Source organism: Pteropus alecto, unplaced genomic scaffold (assembly GCF_000325575.1).
Source record: "Pteropus alecto unplaced genomic scaffold, ASM32557v1 scaffold725, whole genome shotgun sequence".
NCBI classification, from domain to species: Eukaryota; Metazoa; Chordata; class Mammalia; order Chiroptera; family Pteropodidae; genus Pteropus; species Pteropus alecto.
This window is the reverse complement of record NW_006436637.1, coordinates 40,912-56,895: the sequence shown is the minus strand read 5'-3', so window position 1 is coordinate 56,895 and position 15,984 is coordinate 40,912. Positions and strand designations below refer to the sequence as shown.

The following is a 15,984-nucleotide window of genomic DNA, read 5'->3' as shown; positions in this document are numbered from 1 at the left end:
CTTATCAGATACATGATTTACAAATATTTTCTCCCATTCTGTAGGTTGCCTTTTCACTATCTATATTTAATTCTAATGAAGCCCAGTTTATTTTTTCATTTGTTGTCTGTGCTTTTGGTGTCACATTTAAGAAATTATTGCCTAATCCAAGGTCACGAAGATTTGTACCTCAGTTCTCTTCTAAGAGTTTTATAGATTGTTTTGCCATTTAGATCTGATCCATTTTAAAGTAGTTTTTACATATTGTGTGAGGCAGGGGTCCAACTTCATACTTTGGCATATGGATATCCAGTTGTCCAGCACCGTTTATTGAAGACTTCTTTCCCCGTTGTCTTGGCACCCTTGTGAAAAATCATTTGACTATAGATGTTTGGGTTAATTTCTAGACTCTCATGTTATTCCACCAGTCTCCATCCTTATGTCAGTGTCCCCATTGTTTTGATTGCTGCAGCTTTGTAATAAGTTTTGAAATTAGGAAGTGTGAGTCCTCCAACTTTCCCCGCCCACCATATCATTTTAAGTATTTAGGACCCCTCGCAGGTCATTATGAACTAAGGATCAGCTTTTCCATTTCTGCAAAAAAAAAAAAAAAAAGCCATTGGAATTTTGATAAGATTATATTGAATCTATAGATCACTTTGAGAGTATTGCCATCTTCAAAATATTGTCTATCAGGGAAAGATAAATACCATATGATTTCACTTATTTGCAGAATCTAAGGAACAAAAAGAACAAACTAATCAAAAACAGATTCACAAATATAGTGGACAATTTGGTGATGGACAGAGGGGAGGGGTTTTGGGGAGCTGGGAGAATGGGGTGAAGGGCTAAAGAAGTATGAATTAGTAGTTGGTAGATGGTCACGGGGATGGGGAGCATGGCATAGAGAATGCAGTTAGCATTAATATGATGGCTAGGTGGAGGACCAGGGGAGAGAGGGAGCAATTGGGGGGATCATTTTATGAATTATATAGATGTTTAACCAATGTACTATATACTTGAAACTAATTAAAATAAGTAAATTAAAAAAATAAATAATATAGAAAACAGCTCAATGAAATTAAAATAAATATATATAAAATATATACATAATCTATCAATCCATGAAATGGGATGTCTTCCCATTTATTTAGGTCTGTTTCAAAATAGGAGTGGCAAGAGTGGCAGTCCTTTTCTTGTTCCTGATCTTAGGGGGCATGTATCCAGTCTTTCACCTTTATGTATGATGTTAGCTTATACAGTGGGTGGCTGTCCTTTATCAACTTGAGGAGATTCCCTTCTGTTCACAGTCTTTTGAGTATTATAGACAGTTGGATTATGACACATGCATTTTTTGTGTCTTTCGAGATGATCACGTTTTTTGTGCTTTACCAGTGTAGTTTATTACACTGATTGATTTTTGTATGCTGAACTTACTTTGCTTTTGTGGGATATACAATTCCCTTTTTATGTTTTGGATTAGATTTGCTAATATTTTATTGAAGATTTTTGTATCTTCACAAGGGTATCAAATGTAGTTTTTCTATTCTTACAATGTCTCTTTCAGTTATCAGAGTAGTACTGGCTTCAGTATTCCCTCTTTTCAAAAAAGAATTGGTAGTGGTAGTTCTTAAATGTTTGAAACCATCTAGTTGGAGACTTATTTGTGGAAAAATTTTCATTTCTAATTTACTATCTTCATTTTTTATGGTTCCATTTAGAATTTTAAATTGTTCTTGAGTTAATTTTGGTAGTTTGTTTCTTTCTAGTAATTTGTCTATTTCATTTAGGTGATCTAATTTGTTGACAGTTGACAGACATAGCATTGTTCATAGTATTCTCTTACATTATTTCTGTAAGATTGATAGTAATGCTCCTTCTTTCATTCCTGAGTTATTTGTGTCTTCCCTCGTTTTTTCTTAGCTAGTCTAGCTAAAAGTTTGTTGATTTTATTGATCTTTCCAAAGAATCAATTTTTTGTTTAATTAAAAAAAATTTTCTATTGTGTTTTTATTTTATGGTTTATTTATTTCCACTGTAATTGTTATTGTTTCTTTCCTTCAGTTTGCTTTAGGTTTGGGTTTAAAATGCTCTTCTTTTTCCAGTGTCTTAAGGTAGAGGTTAGGTTATTAATTTGAGATCTTTTTTGTTATTTAATATAAATATTTACAGTTATAAATTTCTCTGTAAGTTATACTTTAGATGCATGCACTAAGTTTCAGTATGTTTTGTTTTTATTTTTAATTATCTCCAAGTATTTTCTAATTTTCTTCATGACTTCTTTTTTGACCTACTGGTTATTTAGGAGTGTGTTTTTTAATTTTCATGTATTTGTGAACTCCTCAAATATCCTTCTGTTATTGTTTTCTGATTTTATTACATTGTTGTCAAGGAACATACTTCATATGACTTCAGTCCATTTATACCTAATGCGATTAGTTTTATTGCCTTAACATACATGGTCTGTTTTGGAATATTGTTTTACTTGCATTTGAGAAGAATGTGTCTTCTGCTGTTTTGAGTTTGAGGGTTCTATAGTTGTTTATTAAGTTTAGTAGTTTTAATGTTAGTCAGATCTTCCGTTTTTCATTGATTTTTCTGTGATTGTATTCATTATTGCAAATAGAGCATTGAAATCTTCAACCATTATTTTCGAATTGTATACTTCTTTTGTCATTTTTTTCATGTATTTTGAGAGTCTTGTTATGTGCATACATGTTTATAATTACTAAATCTGGTTGATGAGTTGGCTTTTTTTTATTATAAATATCCTTTTTATACTATATTCTGTTTTGTCAACTATTAGTTTGGCCACTCCAGTTATCTTTTGGCTACTGTTTGCATGGTATATCTTTACATCCTTTTACTTTCAACCTACTTTATCTTTGAATCTAAAGTGTACCTGTTATAGGTAGCATAAAGTTGGATTATGTTTTTTAATCTAGTTTGCTAATCTCTGCCTTTTAACTTGTTTGTTAATTTCACTTATAGTTAATATAATTACACATAAGATAGGGTTACATCTTCCAATTTATATATTTTTATGTGCGATTTTTTTCCCCCTTATTCCTTCATTACTGCTTTCTTTTGTGTTAAAGTGATATTTTCTAGTGTGCTATTTTAATTCTCTTGTTTGCTGTTTTTTTGTTTTTGTTTTTGTTTTTTAATTTATTATTTAGTGGTTGACCTGGGGATTAAAATTAACATCTCAACTTAAAATAATGTAGTTTGGGTTAATACTAATTTAATTACAGTGGTATAAATATTTTTATATAATTCCATCTCTCCCCTTTGTCCTGTTATTGTTATACAAATTATATCTTTATATATTGTATGCCCAACAACACACTTAGAATTATTGCTTTATGCAGTTTTTTTAAAACGTGTGTATTAGTTTCTGGTTGCTACTTGTGTAGAGAAGAGTTAACCTAGCAGGCCTCACTGCTTATCCTTAGAATGAATTAATTATGAGGTCCACCCTTGGCTGGCATCTGAGAACTTGGATTCCAAGAGAATTCCCACCTGTCTAACTGATAACAATGGTTAACTATGCCTAAGATGCTTACAAACAATATAGTTTATGCTGAACATCTGTTTTTCTTCTGAGGATCTGGAATTTTGGTATGTACTAGGCAGAGGATGCCTGTATGATCAGCCCCTAATCAAAACCTTGGATACCGAGTCTTTAATGGTCTTTCCTGGTTGTTGACATGTCATGTTTGTTGTCATGGCTAACCTCTGAGGAAATTAAGTGTGTCATATGATTCTATTAAAAAGGGAGCCTTAGGAGTTTGCCTTGGCTACTTTTGGACTTCGCCCCACGTGCCTTCTCTCTGTTGATTTTGCTTTGTATCCTTTTGTCATAATAAATAATAGCTGTTGGTTTGACTGAGTTACTGAGTCCTGTGAGTCCTCTAGCATGTCATTGAAATTTGGGTGGTCTTGAATACTCCCTACATACTGCTGTAACAGATTCCCACAAATTTGCTGGCTTAAAACAACATAAGTTTATTATCTTACCATTTTGGAAGTAAAGAGTCTAAAATGAGCCTCACTGGGCTAAAATCAAGGTGTCAGCATTGCTATGTTTCTTCTGGAGGTTCTAAGGGAGAATCCATTTTCTCGCCTTTTCCACTTTCTAGAAGCTTCCTGCATTCATTAACTCATGGTCACTCCTCCATTCCATCTGCAAAGCTAGCAATGTCTGATCAAACCTTTCTTATACAGCATCATTCTGAAACTTTCCTGTTTGTACCTTTTATTTTTAAGGACCCTTCTGATCATGTGGGGTCCAAACAAATAAGCCATCTTAAATTTAACATCATATCTGCAAAATCCCTTTTGTCATGTGAAGTAATATATTTGCAGAGGTTCTAGGAATTGAGACATAGGCATCTTTGAGGTGACCATTTTTGTACCTACCACAGTCAGGAGAGATAAAGAGCTAGAAACAAAATATATCTATCCTGTCTTTTACCTTTACTTAAGTAATTATCCTTACTGGTGCTCTTTCTGCCTGTGGGTTGGATTTACTGTCTAATGTCCTTTCATTTCAGTCTGAACGACTCCTTTTATATATCATGTAGGACGGTTGTGATGAATTTTCTGTGCTTATTTAGGAATATCTTAATATTATCTTCAGTTTTACAGGATGGTTTTGCTAGATATAGAATAATTGGTTGACAGTCTTTTTCTTGCAGCACTTTGAATATGTCATTCTCCTGCCTTCTGGTCTCCTAGGTTACCAATGATAAATCAGTTGAGCATCTCTTACACATGATAATTTCCTTCTCTCTTGCTGCTCTTAAGATTCTTTATCTTTCAACAGTTTGATTATGATGTATCTAGGTGTGGATCACTTTGATTTTATCCTGCTTGGAGTTGGTTGAGCTTCTGGGATGTGCCTGTTGTTTTTCATCAAATTCGGGAAGTTTTTGGCCATTTTTGTTTAATAATATTTTTTATTTTCAAATATGGTTGGTATACAGTAGTTTCAGGTGTACAACATGGTGATTAGACATCTGTATAACACAAAGTGATCACTCCAATAAATTTAGTGCCCCCTTCCCATCTGGTAACCTTCAAAATGTTCTCTGTATGAGTTTGTTTCTGTTTTTTTGTTGTTGTTGTTTATTTTGTTCTTTAGATTCCACATATACTTGAAATTATATGGCATTTGTCTTTCTCTGTCTGATTTACTCCACTCAGCACAATACCATCTAGGTCAATCATTAAATATCTTTTTTCATTCCTTTACTTTCCATCTGTGTGTGTCTTTTAATCTGAAGTGAGCCTCTTATGGCAGCCTATGTAAGGGTCTTGTTTTCTTATCCATTCAGCCAACCCTATCTTTTGATTGGAGCATTTCATTCTTTTTCATTTGAAGTACTTGTTGATAGATATGTAGTTACTGCCATTCTTTATTCATATTTTTGACATATAGTTTTTTCTTCTTAAAGAAGTCCCTCCAACATTTCCTGTATGTTGGCTTAGCTTTTTTTTTGGCGGTGCGGGGGAAGCTCTTTATCTATCCTTCGATTCTAAATGATAGCTTTGCTGGGTAGAGACCTTGGTTGTAGGTCCTAGGTTTTCGTCACTTTGAATATTTTGTGCCAAACCCTTCTGGTCATTATTTCTTAAACTGTTCTTTCCGCCCCCTTCTTTTTCTCCTTTCCTTCTGAGACTCCTCTTATATGTTTGTTGGTGTGCTCGATGGTTTGTTAATTGTACTTTCCAACTCCAAAATTTCTATCTGGTTCCTTTTTATAATTTTTGTTTCTTTACTGATATTCTGTTTGGTGAGACATCATTCTTACACATTCTTTAGTTTCTTAGACATGGATGGCATCTTTAGTTCTTTGAACATACTTAAAATTGCTGATTTAATATCTTTGTTTAGTCCAACACTTGGGCTTTCTGAGAATCAGTTTCTTTTGATTTCTTTTTCCATATTGTCTTTGTATGTCTCATAATTTCTTCTTGAAAACTGGACATTTTAAATATTATAATGTTCCATTTTTGAGAATCAGATTTCCCTCTCTCCCCAGTGTTTTTGTTTATCGTTCTTATTTATTTAGTGACTTTTCAGAACTAATTTTTTTAAATCTGTATTCTTTGTTTTGTGTAGTCACTGAAGACTGCTCAGTTGTCAGCTAATGATTAGATAGAGATTTCCTTAGATGCCTGGAACTAATAAGTCTCACACTCTTTTTTGAGAGGTTCTCTCTGTGTGTATTGGCTCTGGCCTTGGACATTCTTCTAGGCATTTACAACTCTACCTTAGTCTTCACTTACTGCAGCACAGTGCCTCAAGGTTAGCCAAAGGTGAAAGCCTACGGCTTTCTTAGGCCTTTCTTGAATATTCAACAGCTCTGGATATTTTGTGACTTCTGGATTCTCAGGAATCTTTTGGAGTTTTTCAAAGGTTTCTATTGACATCTCATTCCTCAGCTTTTCTTAAAAAATTTTTTTGTTAAACTATTGTTTTCTCTTCCTCAGACAGTTGAGATAATGCAATAATGGCCTGATTGGTTTCAGCAAACATCCCAAGCTCTTTGCACTGGAAAAGCTTTGATCAGGTTAAAGACAACTTGTCAAGTGGGGTCTACCATCCAACCACTAGCTCAGACAAATAATGACAATTTTGGGAGAATTGGACTTTGAAGACATTCCAGCCTCATTCTGCCCTTTATGATGGGTTCTAGGTTATTCATTTTCATGGTGACTGTTGGCTGTTGATTTATATTGTTATTTTGGAGCTTGGAGTAAGGAGTAGGGAGATAGGAATAGAGAAGGTTGGAAAACCACAACACTCTCTCTTTTTATTGAGATTCTTAAATACTGCCCAGATTGCTTCAAGCCTTGGTTAATTGTGGAGTTCTGAAAAAATTGATTCTGACTATTTTTTCTTTTATGGAAGGGAGAACTTTTGTTGGTCTTTACTGTTTTTTGTTGACAACCTCCCTTTTGTCTTTAAACATGACCCTTTTTATTCATCTTTATATCTGCCATTGCCCTGTAAGAATTTAAGTTTGTTAGATTATCTATCTGTTAAAGTTTTTGACTCTCAAAAATTGTTTTTTTTTTTTTTTCTAGCTTAGACAGGAGCCTGAAAAATATGGATTTAAATTTAGTATAAAATAATAATGATTTTTAGGTCATTCTCAGTAATCGAGTATCTGGGAGAAATAAAGCACCTCTTCCCAGCAAAATGTGTAAAGTATTAATATCATACATTTCTTAGTAGTGTTTTTAACTGATATTTTGTGTGTGTTTGTGTATTGGGTGCCTCTTCTATTTCTTATTATTAATGCGTTTGTCTTTTTACCTCTTAGGGCAGTAAAGAATGCTGATGGGAGAACTATTTCCCTGATTTTCAGAGTGTTGAGCTGGTTGCCATGATGGGTGAGTTCAAACTAAAGAAATTTTTAAATCTATAATTAAAGAATAAAATGACGGAGAAAATTTTTTCTCTGCATGTATGATAACCTTTTTTCATAAAGAAATTTTATGTTGTAGATTTATGTAACTTTTTATATTTACTTAATACATTTTTAGATAAAGCCTTCTTGTATTCGTACAGTTTTGGAATGATCATTTTATGCAGGACATAGAAGGGCCATCCCAAATAAAATGTTAAGATGGATTGTGATTTTCTTACAGTCTAATGGCCAGAAGGAATACTTGATAAATGAACCTGACTTTTAAAGATTAAATAAATCCTTAGGAATTAATTGTTATAATTACCCAACAATGTAATAATATAGACAAAAGAAAATAGCAGCAAAAAATAGTATGTTGTAAAATGTTATAACAATAGAACAGCAAATCATTGGCACTCAGGGAGGATATGTTTTATAACTCTTGTGAATATCCTGTGGTAGGAAAAGGAAGACTAAAGGATGGAATTGGATCATAAGTGTTCAGTTTATGTATTGGGTTTTCTTTTTTATATCCTTTTTTCTGTTTTTTCTTTTCTCCTTGGGGTTGACAGTTCCAATTTGAGACAGTGATTGAACAGAGAAACACTAGAAAGAAATGGAGCAAACGGCCCACCCTATCCTAAATAGGGAAAAATGGACTGAGAAGTAGTTGGAAGCTAAGTTTTTAAACTTATACTGATAGTGGTATCTTAACTCTGATGTATACTTGCCCATGTTTGTCTTAGTCACACTTTCCCTCCTCCTTTCTTAACAAATGTATTATCCACTCTTATATGTATATATATGACATTATAGGCCAAAGGACTTAAATTTGACCATGTTCTTTAGGGAAGGGGTAGCACACTTTCAGTGTGTTTTACTTTGTGACAAGTGTGTAGGCCAGAGCTCCACTTTCACTTTCTCTTTGTAACCATGAATGCAGTGCCATCATGCGGTCCAAATTCTCCACTCTTGTCAGCTTCACCTCCAGTAAATTGGATATCGTTTTATTGAACTTCTACCAACTTTTCATTTTGGTTGCTCTTACTTGCAATCTGGGCCATGTTTATTTCTACCGTACTTCTCAAATACTTCACTATACTAAGCAACAACACAAAGAACGTCCATTGCTTAAAAACACATACAAAGGTAGTCACAGAAAACCATGAATATTTTAAAGTGTGAATCACAGATATTTGAATTTTTGCCTGAGGATGTCCTCCTGTAATTATTTTTCAAGTATAATGAATAAGCATATAAGATATCTAATTAAACATGCCTAATAAAGGATTTTATTTGAAATTATTTCCCAAACATTTTTCATTTTTGTATTCAACTAACTGTCCTTTCAGCATGTGTCAGAAACACACTGTTGCTTCTGTGTGACTGTTTGTCAGACTCTAGAATCCTTTGGGCATCCTTACTGCCTATTGGATCAACTCATCCTTATAACATTGATAACCTATCTAATCTACCTAGTACTTATGACCGCCACAGAGATTCATAATAGAGTAAAACGGTCCTAAGAATTGTTAGAGGTAGTGCTCATTGTGTGAATATCTCAGCTTGCCACTTGGCTTGATCTTTTGTGAGTTTGTTAGTTTACAACTTGTCAGTCTCCTCAAAGTATGTTTCCTAGTGGGTATCTACCATATGATTCTTCTTCAAACCAGAGGAAGAAGGAACTCAATTAGTTTGCCCTTTATTAGTATGTCATCTCTCTAAGAAGTTACTTATATTCCAGTGGCCCTCTTTATTTTTTGTGTATCTACAATAGATAGAAAATGGTACTCATTTTTTTTAAACAATGAAATTAGTATATAAGTGTGATAAGAGATTTGAGCCAAAACCTTCTGGGCATTTTTTATTTATTTATTTTGGTATTGTGATATTAAATGTGTAAAAATGCCTCAATTCAAGTATTTAAATTTTTTCTAATTAAGAAAATAATTAAAACATAGATATGTTTAAGTGTTAGACTTCCCCTTTCTCCAATTAAGGATCTTACCTTTCTCAGAAAGGTTTCATCAGGTAATTTTATTCCACTTTAGATGATTCTCAGCTTATTCTTTTCCTAAAGGAGATTTATTTTTATCAGTTAATGACATTGTCTGGCATGGACCCATGGACAGTACATATATTGTGATTATAATATACCCAGCTGGCTCAGTTACTGGCGAAGCTAATGTTATGATGAAATTTTTATTTTACAGAGGATACTTTGTGAAGGATTATACTTTTCCTCTTGTCAGTCGTTACCATCTATATGGATCACAGGACCCTCTTTCTTCTCCTGAGACTTTGTCCTTTCCTCTTCTGCTTGGTGGCCAAAATAGGTCTCATCTGCTTTGTGGTGCTCTGCTCTGGATGCTATGAGCATAATGCTGGCCAGGGAAGCAGAGGACATGAGGGACAGAAGCAGGCTCCTGGGGCTCAAATTTCTTCTTCTGCATCACCCTGGGCTTAGGGGGTCCTGGACAGCACCCCACCAGTGAGAGTTTGAGATACCTACAGAGCTGCAAGCCTCACCCCTTGGCCCCTAGGCCTTGCACGGTATCATCCTTGGTGCCATCTTTCCCAGCCATGCTGGCAGTCTAGGCCCACCCAATCCCCTTCAGGTTGAGGGTTGGGATCCCAAGCAACACAAACCACTCTTCCCACCACACCCTGCCCCAAAGGGACTTGACTTTCTTTCTGGACTGTTTGTATTGAAACATAGTAGTATCAAATAAAGCCCCTACATGGCCCTGTGCCCCTGTTGGTCTGAGTGAAAATAATAATAATAATACATTAGAGAAGTCAGGTGTTTGTGTTTGAAAGACTGATGAAGCCATTGAATTGCCATATTCTTTTTAATGATTTTTTTCATACCAGATAAAGCATGGTTTAATTATTACTACTCTGGAACATAATTTATTACTCACCAAAATGGTTACATTTTAAAATATAAACTGTAAAGTCCCTCATTTCCTTTACCAATGTTGATTATTATTAGTGGAATTGATTTATTAGTGAAAATCAATTGTCCCTGAAGTTTTCCAGAGAGCATATAATTGGCATCACTAGGAGGCTCATGCTTATAGTCTTAGAAAGAAATCTTTGATAATATTTGGAAAGGATGAAAGCTTATGGTTAATGATTCCTTCACTCAGTTTATGAGTTCAGTATTTTTTTCTTAGGAATGAATTTTTCTTGTATTGTTAGCTTTTGAATAGTTGCTGTCCAAGATCATTAAATAGTCTTAAATGTTTGTAGTCCTGTTGAACATTATGGGGCAGAAGGTCAAGAAAAACAGTTCTAAAAACCAGTGGGCCATTATCCACAGATAAAGCTTTTTTGTTGTTTCTTTCTTGAAGTACTGATGAAAGAACTCTAAAAGGAATTCTGTACTTTGAACATAAATGCTAAGTAATGATGGTATTTATAGAAAGTTATTTATCCCCCCTACTTTTTAAAAGATTTTAGGTATCTTGTTGATATTTTGCTTAGGAGTCATAGAACAGAATTTGTCATAACAAGGCTGTTTTGACCCATATCCTAGGCTCTTACGTCATTAGAAGCAGAATGACTTTATCATGCCTGTAACTCGGTGTTGGACACCTAGTATGATGCTAATGCTTGAGTCTTGTGCTATTTTGTTATTTGTCTTCAGTTTTTAAATAATTAAAATTTTATTTCACCAAAATAACAAGTGTAGGCATTGAAAATGTTCTAGATGCATTTTGCATTAAATTTCATCATAAATTTTGTGTTTTATGTCTATAATAAATACATATTAAAATTATATTTCTATTTATATGTAATTTAAAACATATCTAGATGATCAACAAGCTTTGAACTCAATCATGCAAGATTTGGCTGTTCTTCATAAGGCCAGCCGACCAGCATTATCCTTACAGGAAACCAGAAAAACAAAATCTTTGTCACCAAAAAAGCAGGTATTTATTTCAGTGTTTTAATAAATACATATTGTTGTTCTATGATTTATTTTCCTTGAATATCCTGATCTTATTGAGAGTTTGTTTAAAGTACTTAGGGTTTACACTTTTGAATCAAATATTTTGTTTGTTATACATTTTTTCCGTAAGAGTCTGTTTTTTAAAAAAATAGTTGAGTTTCATTTGATACGGTAACTGCTAATATTTTATCCATTCTTAAAGTACTTAAAATAAGCACTTTTTTAATTTAAAATAATCTGTATATACACAAATGTGGATCATTTTGATTGTTATAGGTAAAATTAGTTTTGGATGTTCAACACAAAAGTGGAAATATAGTGTTTTATATTTCCCTCTAACACTATTAGCAAATGTGTCATACTCATGATGCTGTCGCTAATAGATCTTAGTGACCTTTCTTTCCTGTTGAGCCCAGATTCAGCAACATAATTCTCAACTCAGCTCTTTGGCAGATGCTATCGATTGAAGTTGATGCTGAGAATGAAACCTCTTTCTCTCTCTCTTCTATTATAAATGAATGACTAAGGAAAAATGATTTAAGAATTCTAGAAATTTTATCTGATCTCTGAATGATTTATCATTTCATTACAGAATGATGTACGAGTCAAATTTGAACACAGAGGAGAAAAAAGGTAAGGAAAAACACATTACACTTCAGTTTATTGATTTAATTAAATGTGTGTCCTACTTAAAGCTATGAGAGGTTCTTTCTATATTTTAATGAAGGTTCATGGCTTACCATTTGAGAATGTAATAGTCCTTGGTAATGTGTAATATGTATTTAGACTTAAGAGAATTTGTCAAAATTCAGGCTAAACATTAGAAATGATGAATATTTTTACATTGCAATATTAGGAAACAAATAAGATCATTTTATAATGCAGCCTTTAAATATTACCATTTCCTTTTATTTTACTCAGTGAAAATTAAATATAATTTTTCTTTTCATAATTATATCATTGTTTCACATACTGTACAGAATTTATGTATGTGGATTTAACATTCACAATTTTGATTATTCTCAAGAGACTGCAATCATATGACACATATTAGTAACATTGAGGAAAGTGGGTTGGAATGGTGGCTGTAAATCGTTTAGCAGAGGTGTAAGCCTAACCTTCCACTGGATATCTGTATCTCAGTACAGTGCTGGAGGTGGGTGGTTGTGGTTAAAAATAGCATTGCTAACAAGGCCTAATAGAAGTTGGAGAACATGAGATTTCATTTCTGTTATTTGTGTTTCATTAAATTAATTTAATAAAATATGTCTATTTTAAGGACTTAAAAAGGCTCAGAAATCATATCACCTGAGATGTAAAAATGTTTTACCAGAGATGTTAAAAAAAAAAAGGGATATACCAGATATACAAGTGCTGTAAAATCTGCTTTTTACCTATTTTCAGTTCTTATATGGATATTCTCAGTTTTGTTTTTCATTCATGGAGTGCTGTTTATTGAGTTCTTACTGTCTTCTGGGCCATGAAGGGTTAGAGTGAGTGATACAGCTTACAGTCTAGTAATAGGCTCCAAGCTTCAGTGCAAGCTCCCCAGGCAGCACAGGCCAATCTTTTGCAATATATGAATAAAATATGAGAATTAAAATGTTTTAATCATTCAAAACTATTTATGTTGGGGGTATGCTTACCTGTTACATATTAGCTCAGAAAATGTTGAGTTGATAGGGTACAGAAATCAAAATTTGAATACCCAAAGAATGACTTTATTCTTTTTAACAGTTTTGTTGCATTCCATTGTATGTATGTCTCATAGTTAAGTTTAATTACTTTCCTCAGTGAACATTTTACACTGCTTTTTAATGTTCACATAACAGTTTCATCGCAAATTATAAACTGCAGAACATTTTGAGAATTTCCTTTTTATAATTTTTACTAAGATAGAAGAAACTTTAGAGTTTTTGAACTTTGTGTTGAGAATTAGTACACTTGATCAAAAATGAGCCATTTTTGTGGAATGTTCAAGTAAAGTCAAAGTTTACATTTTTATTTTTAATTTCTCACCCCAGAGATAACTGTTATAAGTATGTTATTTAATTATGCCCAAGAAAATAAAATATTTTAAAATTCTGTCTATATAGAATCCTTCAGTTCCCCAGACCAGTTAAACTGGAAGATCTGAGGTCTAAAGCTAAAACTGCCTTTGGACAATCTATGGATCTACATTATACCAACAATGAGGTAAATATGTTAAGTTTAACTTCAAGTAGTTCTTGTTTTGGAAAGTAGTGTGTTCATTTCAGAGATTGTTTTAGGACTGTTGTGCTTTTATTTAGGAATTGATGAGGATTAAAGTACATTAGAGGGATAAAATAGCACAATTAAATTTGTGAATTTTAACTGACTGAAATGGAATTTTTCCATTGTTGAAAATATTAAAAGGTGCTACTGTGAGAATAATTGAATGAGAATCGATTAAAAAAGGAAATGTATGTATTACTTAAAAGTTTGCTGCTTATTTATGTTTTATTTTTACTCTGTGTACTTTACTGGTAAACTGTCTTTTCTCATGCTCTATATTTGGCTACAGAGACTGAGCTTTGGTAGCGAGACAGTTTAGTTTAAACGTATAGGATTATTTTCATGTTGGTTAAGACATGGTGAGATCATTATGTTTATGTTTGAGAGTCAGTACATGATCTTGAGGGTTCACTGTGGCATTGAGGAGCTCTGTGTCTGGGGAATCTCCTTTTGAACTTTGGTAAAATTTGCATTGGATTAGATGACCTCTGAGGTTTTCTTCATGTCCTATGAGATCTCAAGATCTTGAGATCTTAAAATTTTGAGGGACAATTTAGTTAACTGGTTAATTTGTTATTGTACCCACCCCCACCCCCCCCCAAAAAAAATACTTGTTGAATTTGCCAGGCATAATGCTATGATTTAGGAATTGCAGCCCCTCATGGAGTTATAGACTTGTAGTAGAAGCAGACAATTAATAAATGAATTGTTTAAATTTATGAAATTCTTTGAAGGAAATACATAAAGTATTACGATAAAAGAATAAAGGCAAGGTATCGTAGTTAAATGGTACTAAGAAAGAATTAACTGAGGTGCTAATATTTCATTATGGAGACTTGAAGTATGAAAAGCCAGCCTTGCAAAGAGTTTGAGGAGAAGAACGTTCCTGGTAGAGAAAGCAGCCTGAGAGCACTGCAGAGGTCCTGAGATGGCTAAGACATATGTGTTTCAGGAATAGGAAAGTGCCAGTGGGACTGGAGTGATGGTGGAAAGCTTAGTAAAAATTAATTTTAGAAAATGTGAAATTGCTTTGCAAATGTAAAAAAGCATTATGTGAATAAAAATATTTGAAAATATTATAATTTCAAATGAATAATTATTAAAGCAGAGGAATATGCTAATGTAGCTTTATCTAAAGAAAACCACTTAAAGCTGAAAACAAAATATTTTGACAAAAAAATCCACATCCAAACAACTAACATCCTCGAACAAAGTGATGAGTACTATCCTGTCGTAATACCTTAAAATTTTATTTTTCAAATACTTTTTGGCTTTTCAGTTAGCCATGAACACCTCTTGTGCCTGACCCTATCTTGACACTTATTTCTGTTGGTTCTGGCTTGATTTCCAACTGTTAGCCCCTGAAACTCTGATGGCTTTTCAGGGGGCATGGCTAGAAGATTGGCCTAGGCTGAAGTACATTTTGGGGTGTGGGGGTAAGATGTGAGATGAGGCTCAAGGATGGAGTGGGAAGTGGTGACGGATAGACTCCACTTGGTCACAGCAGTAACTTGTTGGATAATATACTCTTTATGGGCCTTCTTCTCTTCTCTGTCTTCCTCATCCCCCTACCAGTGTTTCCTAGTGTCTTTTTCCATATAAACAGGCTTGAATTTGAATCTTTATCTCATGTTACATTTCTAGGGGCACCCAGATACATCTTTGTTTTTGTTTGGTTTAAAATTGTATCACAGAAAACTTGTAAATGTCCAGATACAGTAAGACTATAATATTATCTTGATCTACCAGCCTAGTAGGTCTGTCAAGAAAAATGATGTTAGTTTGACATTATTTGTTTACAGTGTACCTGTTCTAGTGCCTAGAATTACTGTTTCTTTGCTGAGTTTTCCCAATTTGTTTTTATAATTTTCGTAGGGTTTTCTTGAGGACTGACATTAAGTTAATTGATCTATAGTTCTCATTTTTCTAAAAATAGGAAAATTTCTCCATTTTCTGCTTCTTTTTCTCATGCTTTCTGAAGAATTTCTGGGAGTGGTTCTGCCATTATATCTGGACGGCCTCTTGGCAGGAATGTGGTAGGGGAGGCATTAGGGTGAGATTATGTTGTGTGAAGTTTCTTGCAACTCAGAGATTCTGTGAGAATCTGTGATTCTCTGAATTAACCATGTCCTAATTCACATTATGACCCACTCAGTGCATGCCCTTAAACATTGGGAGTATGAGCTACAAATTTATAAGGGGTATTAGTTTTTTGGACCTACGGACAAGCAAAAATCTCATTTATACTGCTTATTATTACAATTCTATAAATAGTTTCTAGTATAATATAAATTTCTCTTTTCTAAAAAAAAACAAAAAAACAAAAAAACATTATTCTGTAAACTTTAAGTTTTCCAGAACCCAAACAAC

At 33.5% G+C, this 15,984-nt stretch overlaps 1 protein-coding gene across 2 annotated transcripts in view; it reads left to right on the top strand.

Moving 5' to 3' along the window:
- MAP3K2 (mitogen-activated protein kinase kinase kinase 2) overlaps positions 1-15,984 on the top strand; it is a 73,152-nt gene that overhangs the window by 30,236 nt on the left and 26,932 nt on the right. For both annotated transcript variants that reach the window (XM_015590590.2, XM_006913436.3), the window contains exons 2-5: positions 7,314-7,383; positions 11,220-11,338; positions 11,951-11,991; positions 13,455-13,554. In XM_015590590.2, the coding sequence (XP_015446076.1) occupies positions 7,377-7,383; positions 11,220-11,338; positions 11,951-11,991; positions 13,455-13,554 (267 nt within the window). In that variant the 5' untranslated portion in view covers positions 7,314-7,376. The remainder of the gene's footprint in view (positions 1-7,313; positions 7,384-11,219; positions 11,339-11,950; positions 11,992-13,454; positions 13,555-15,984) is intronic.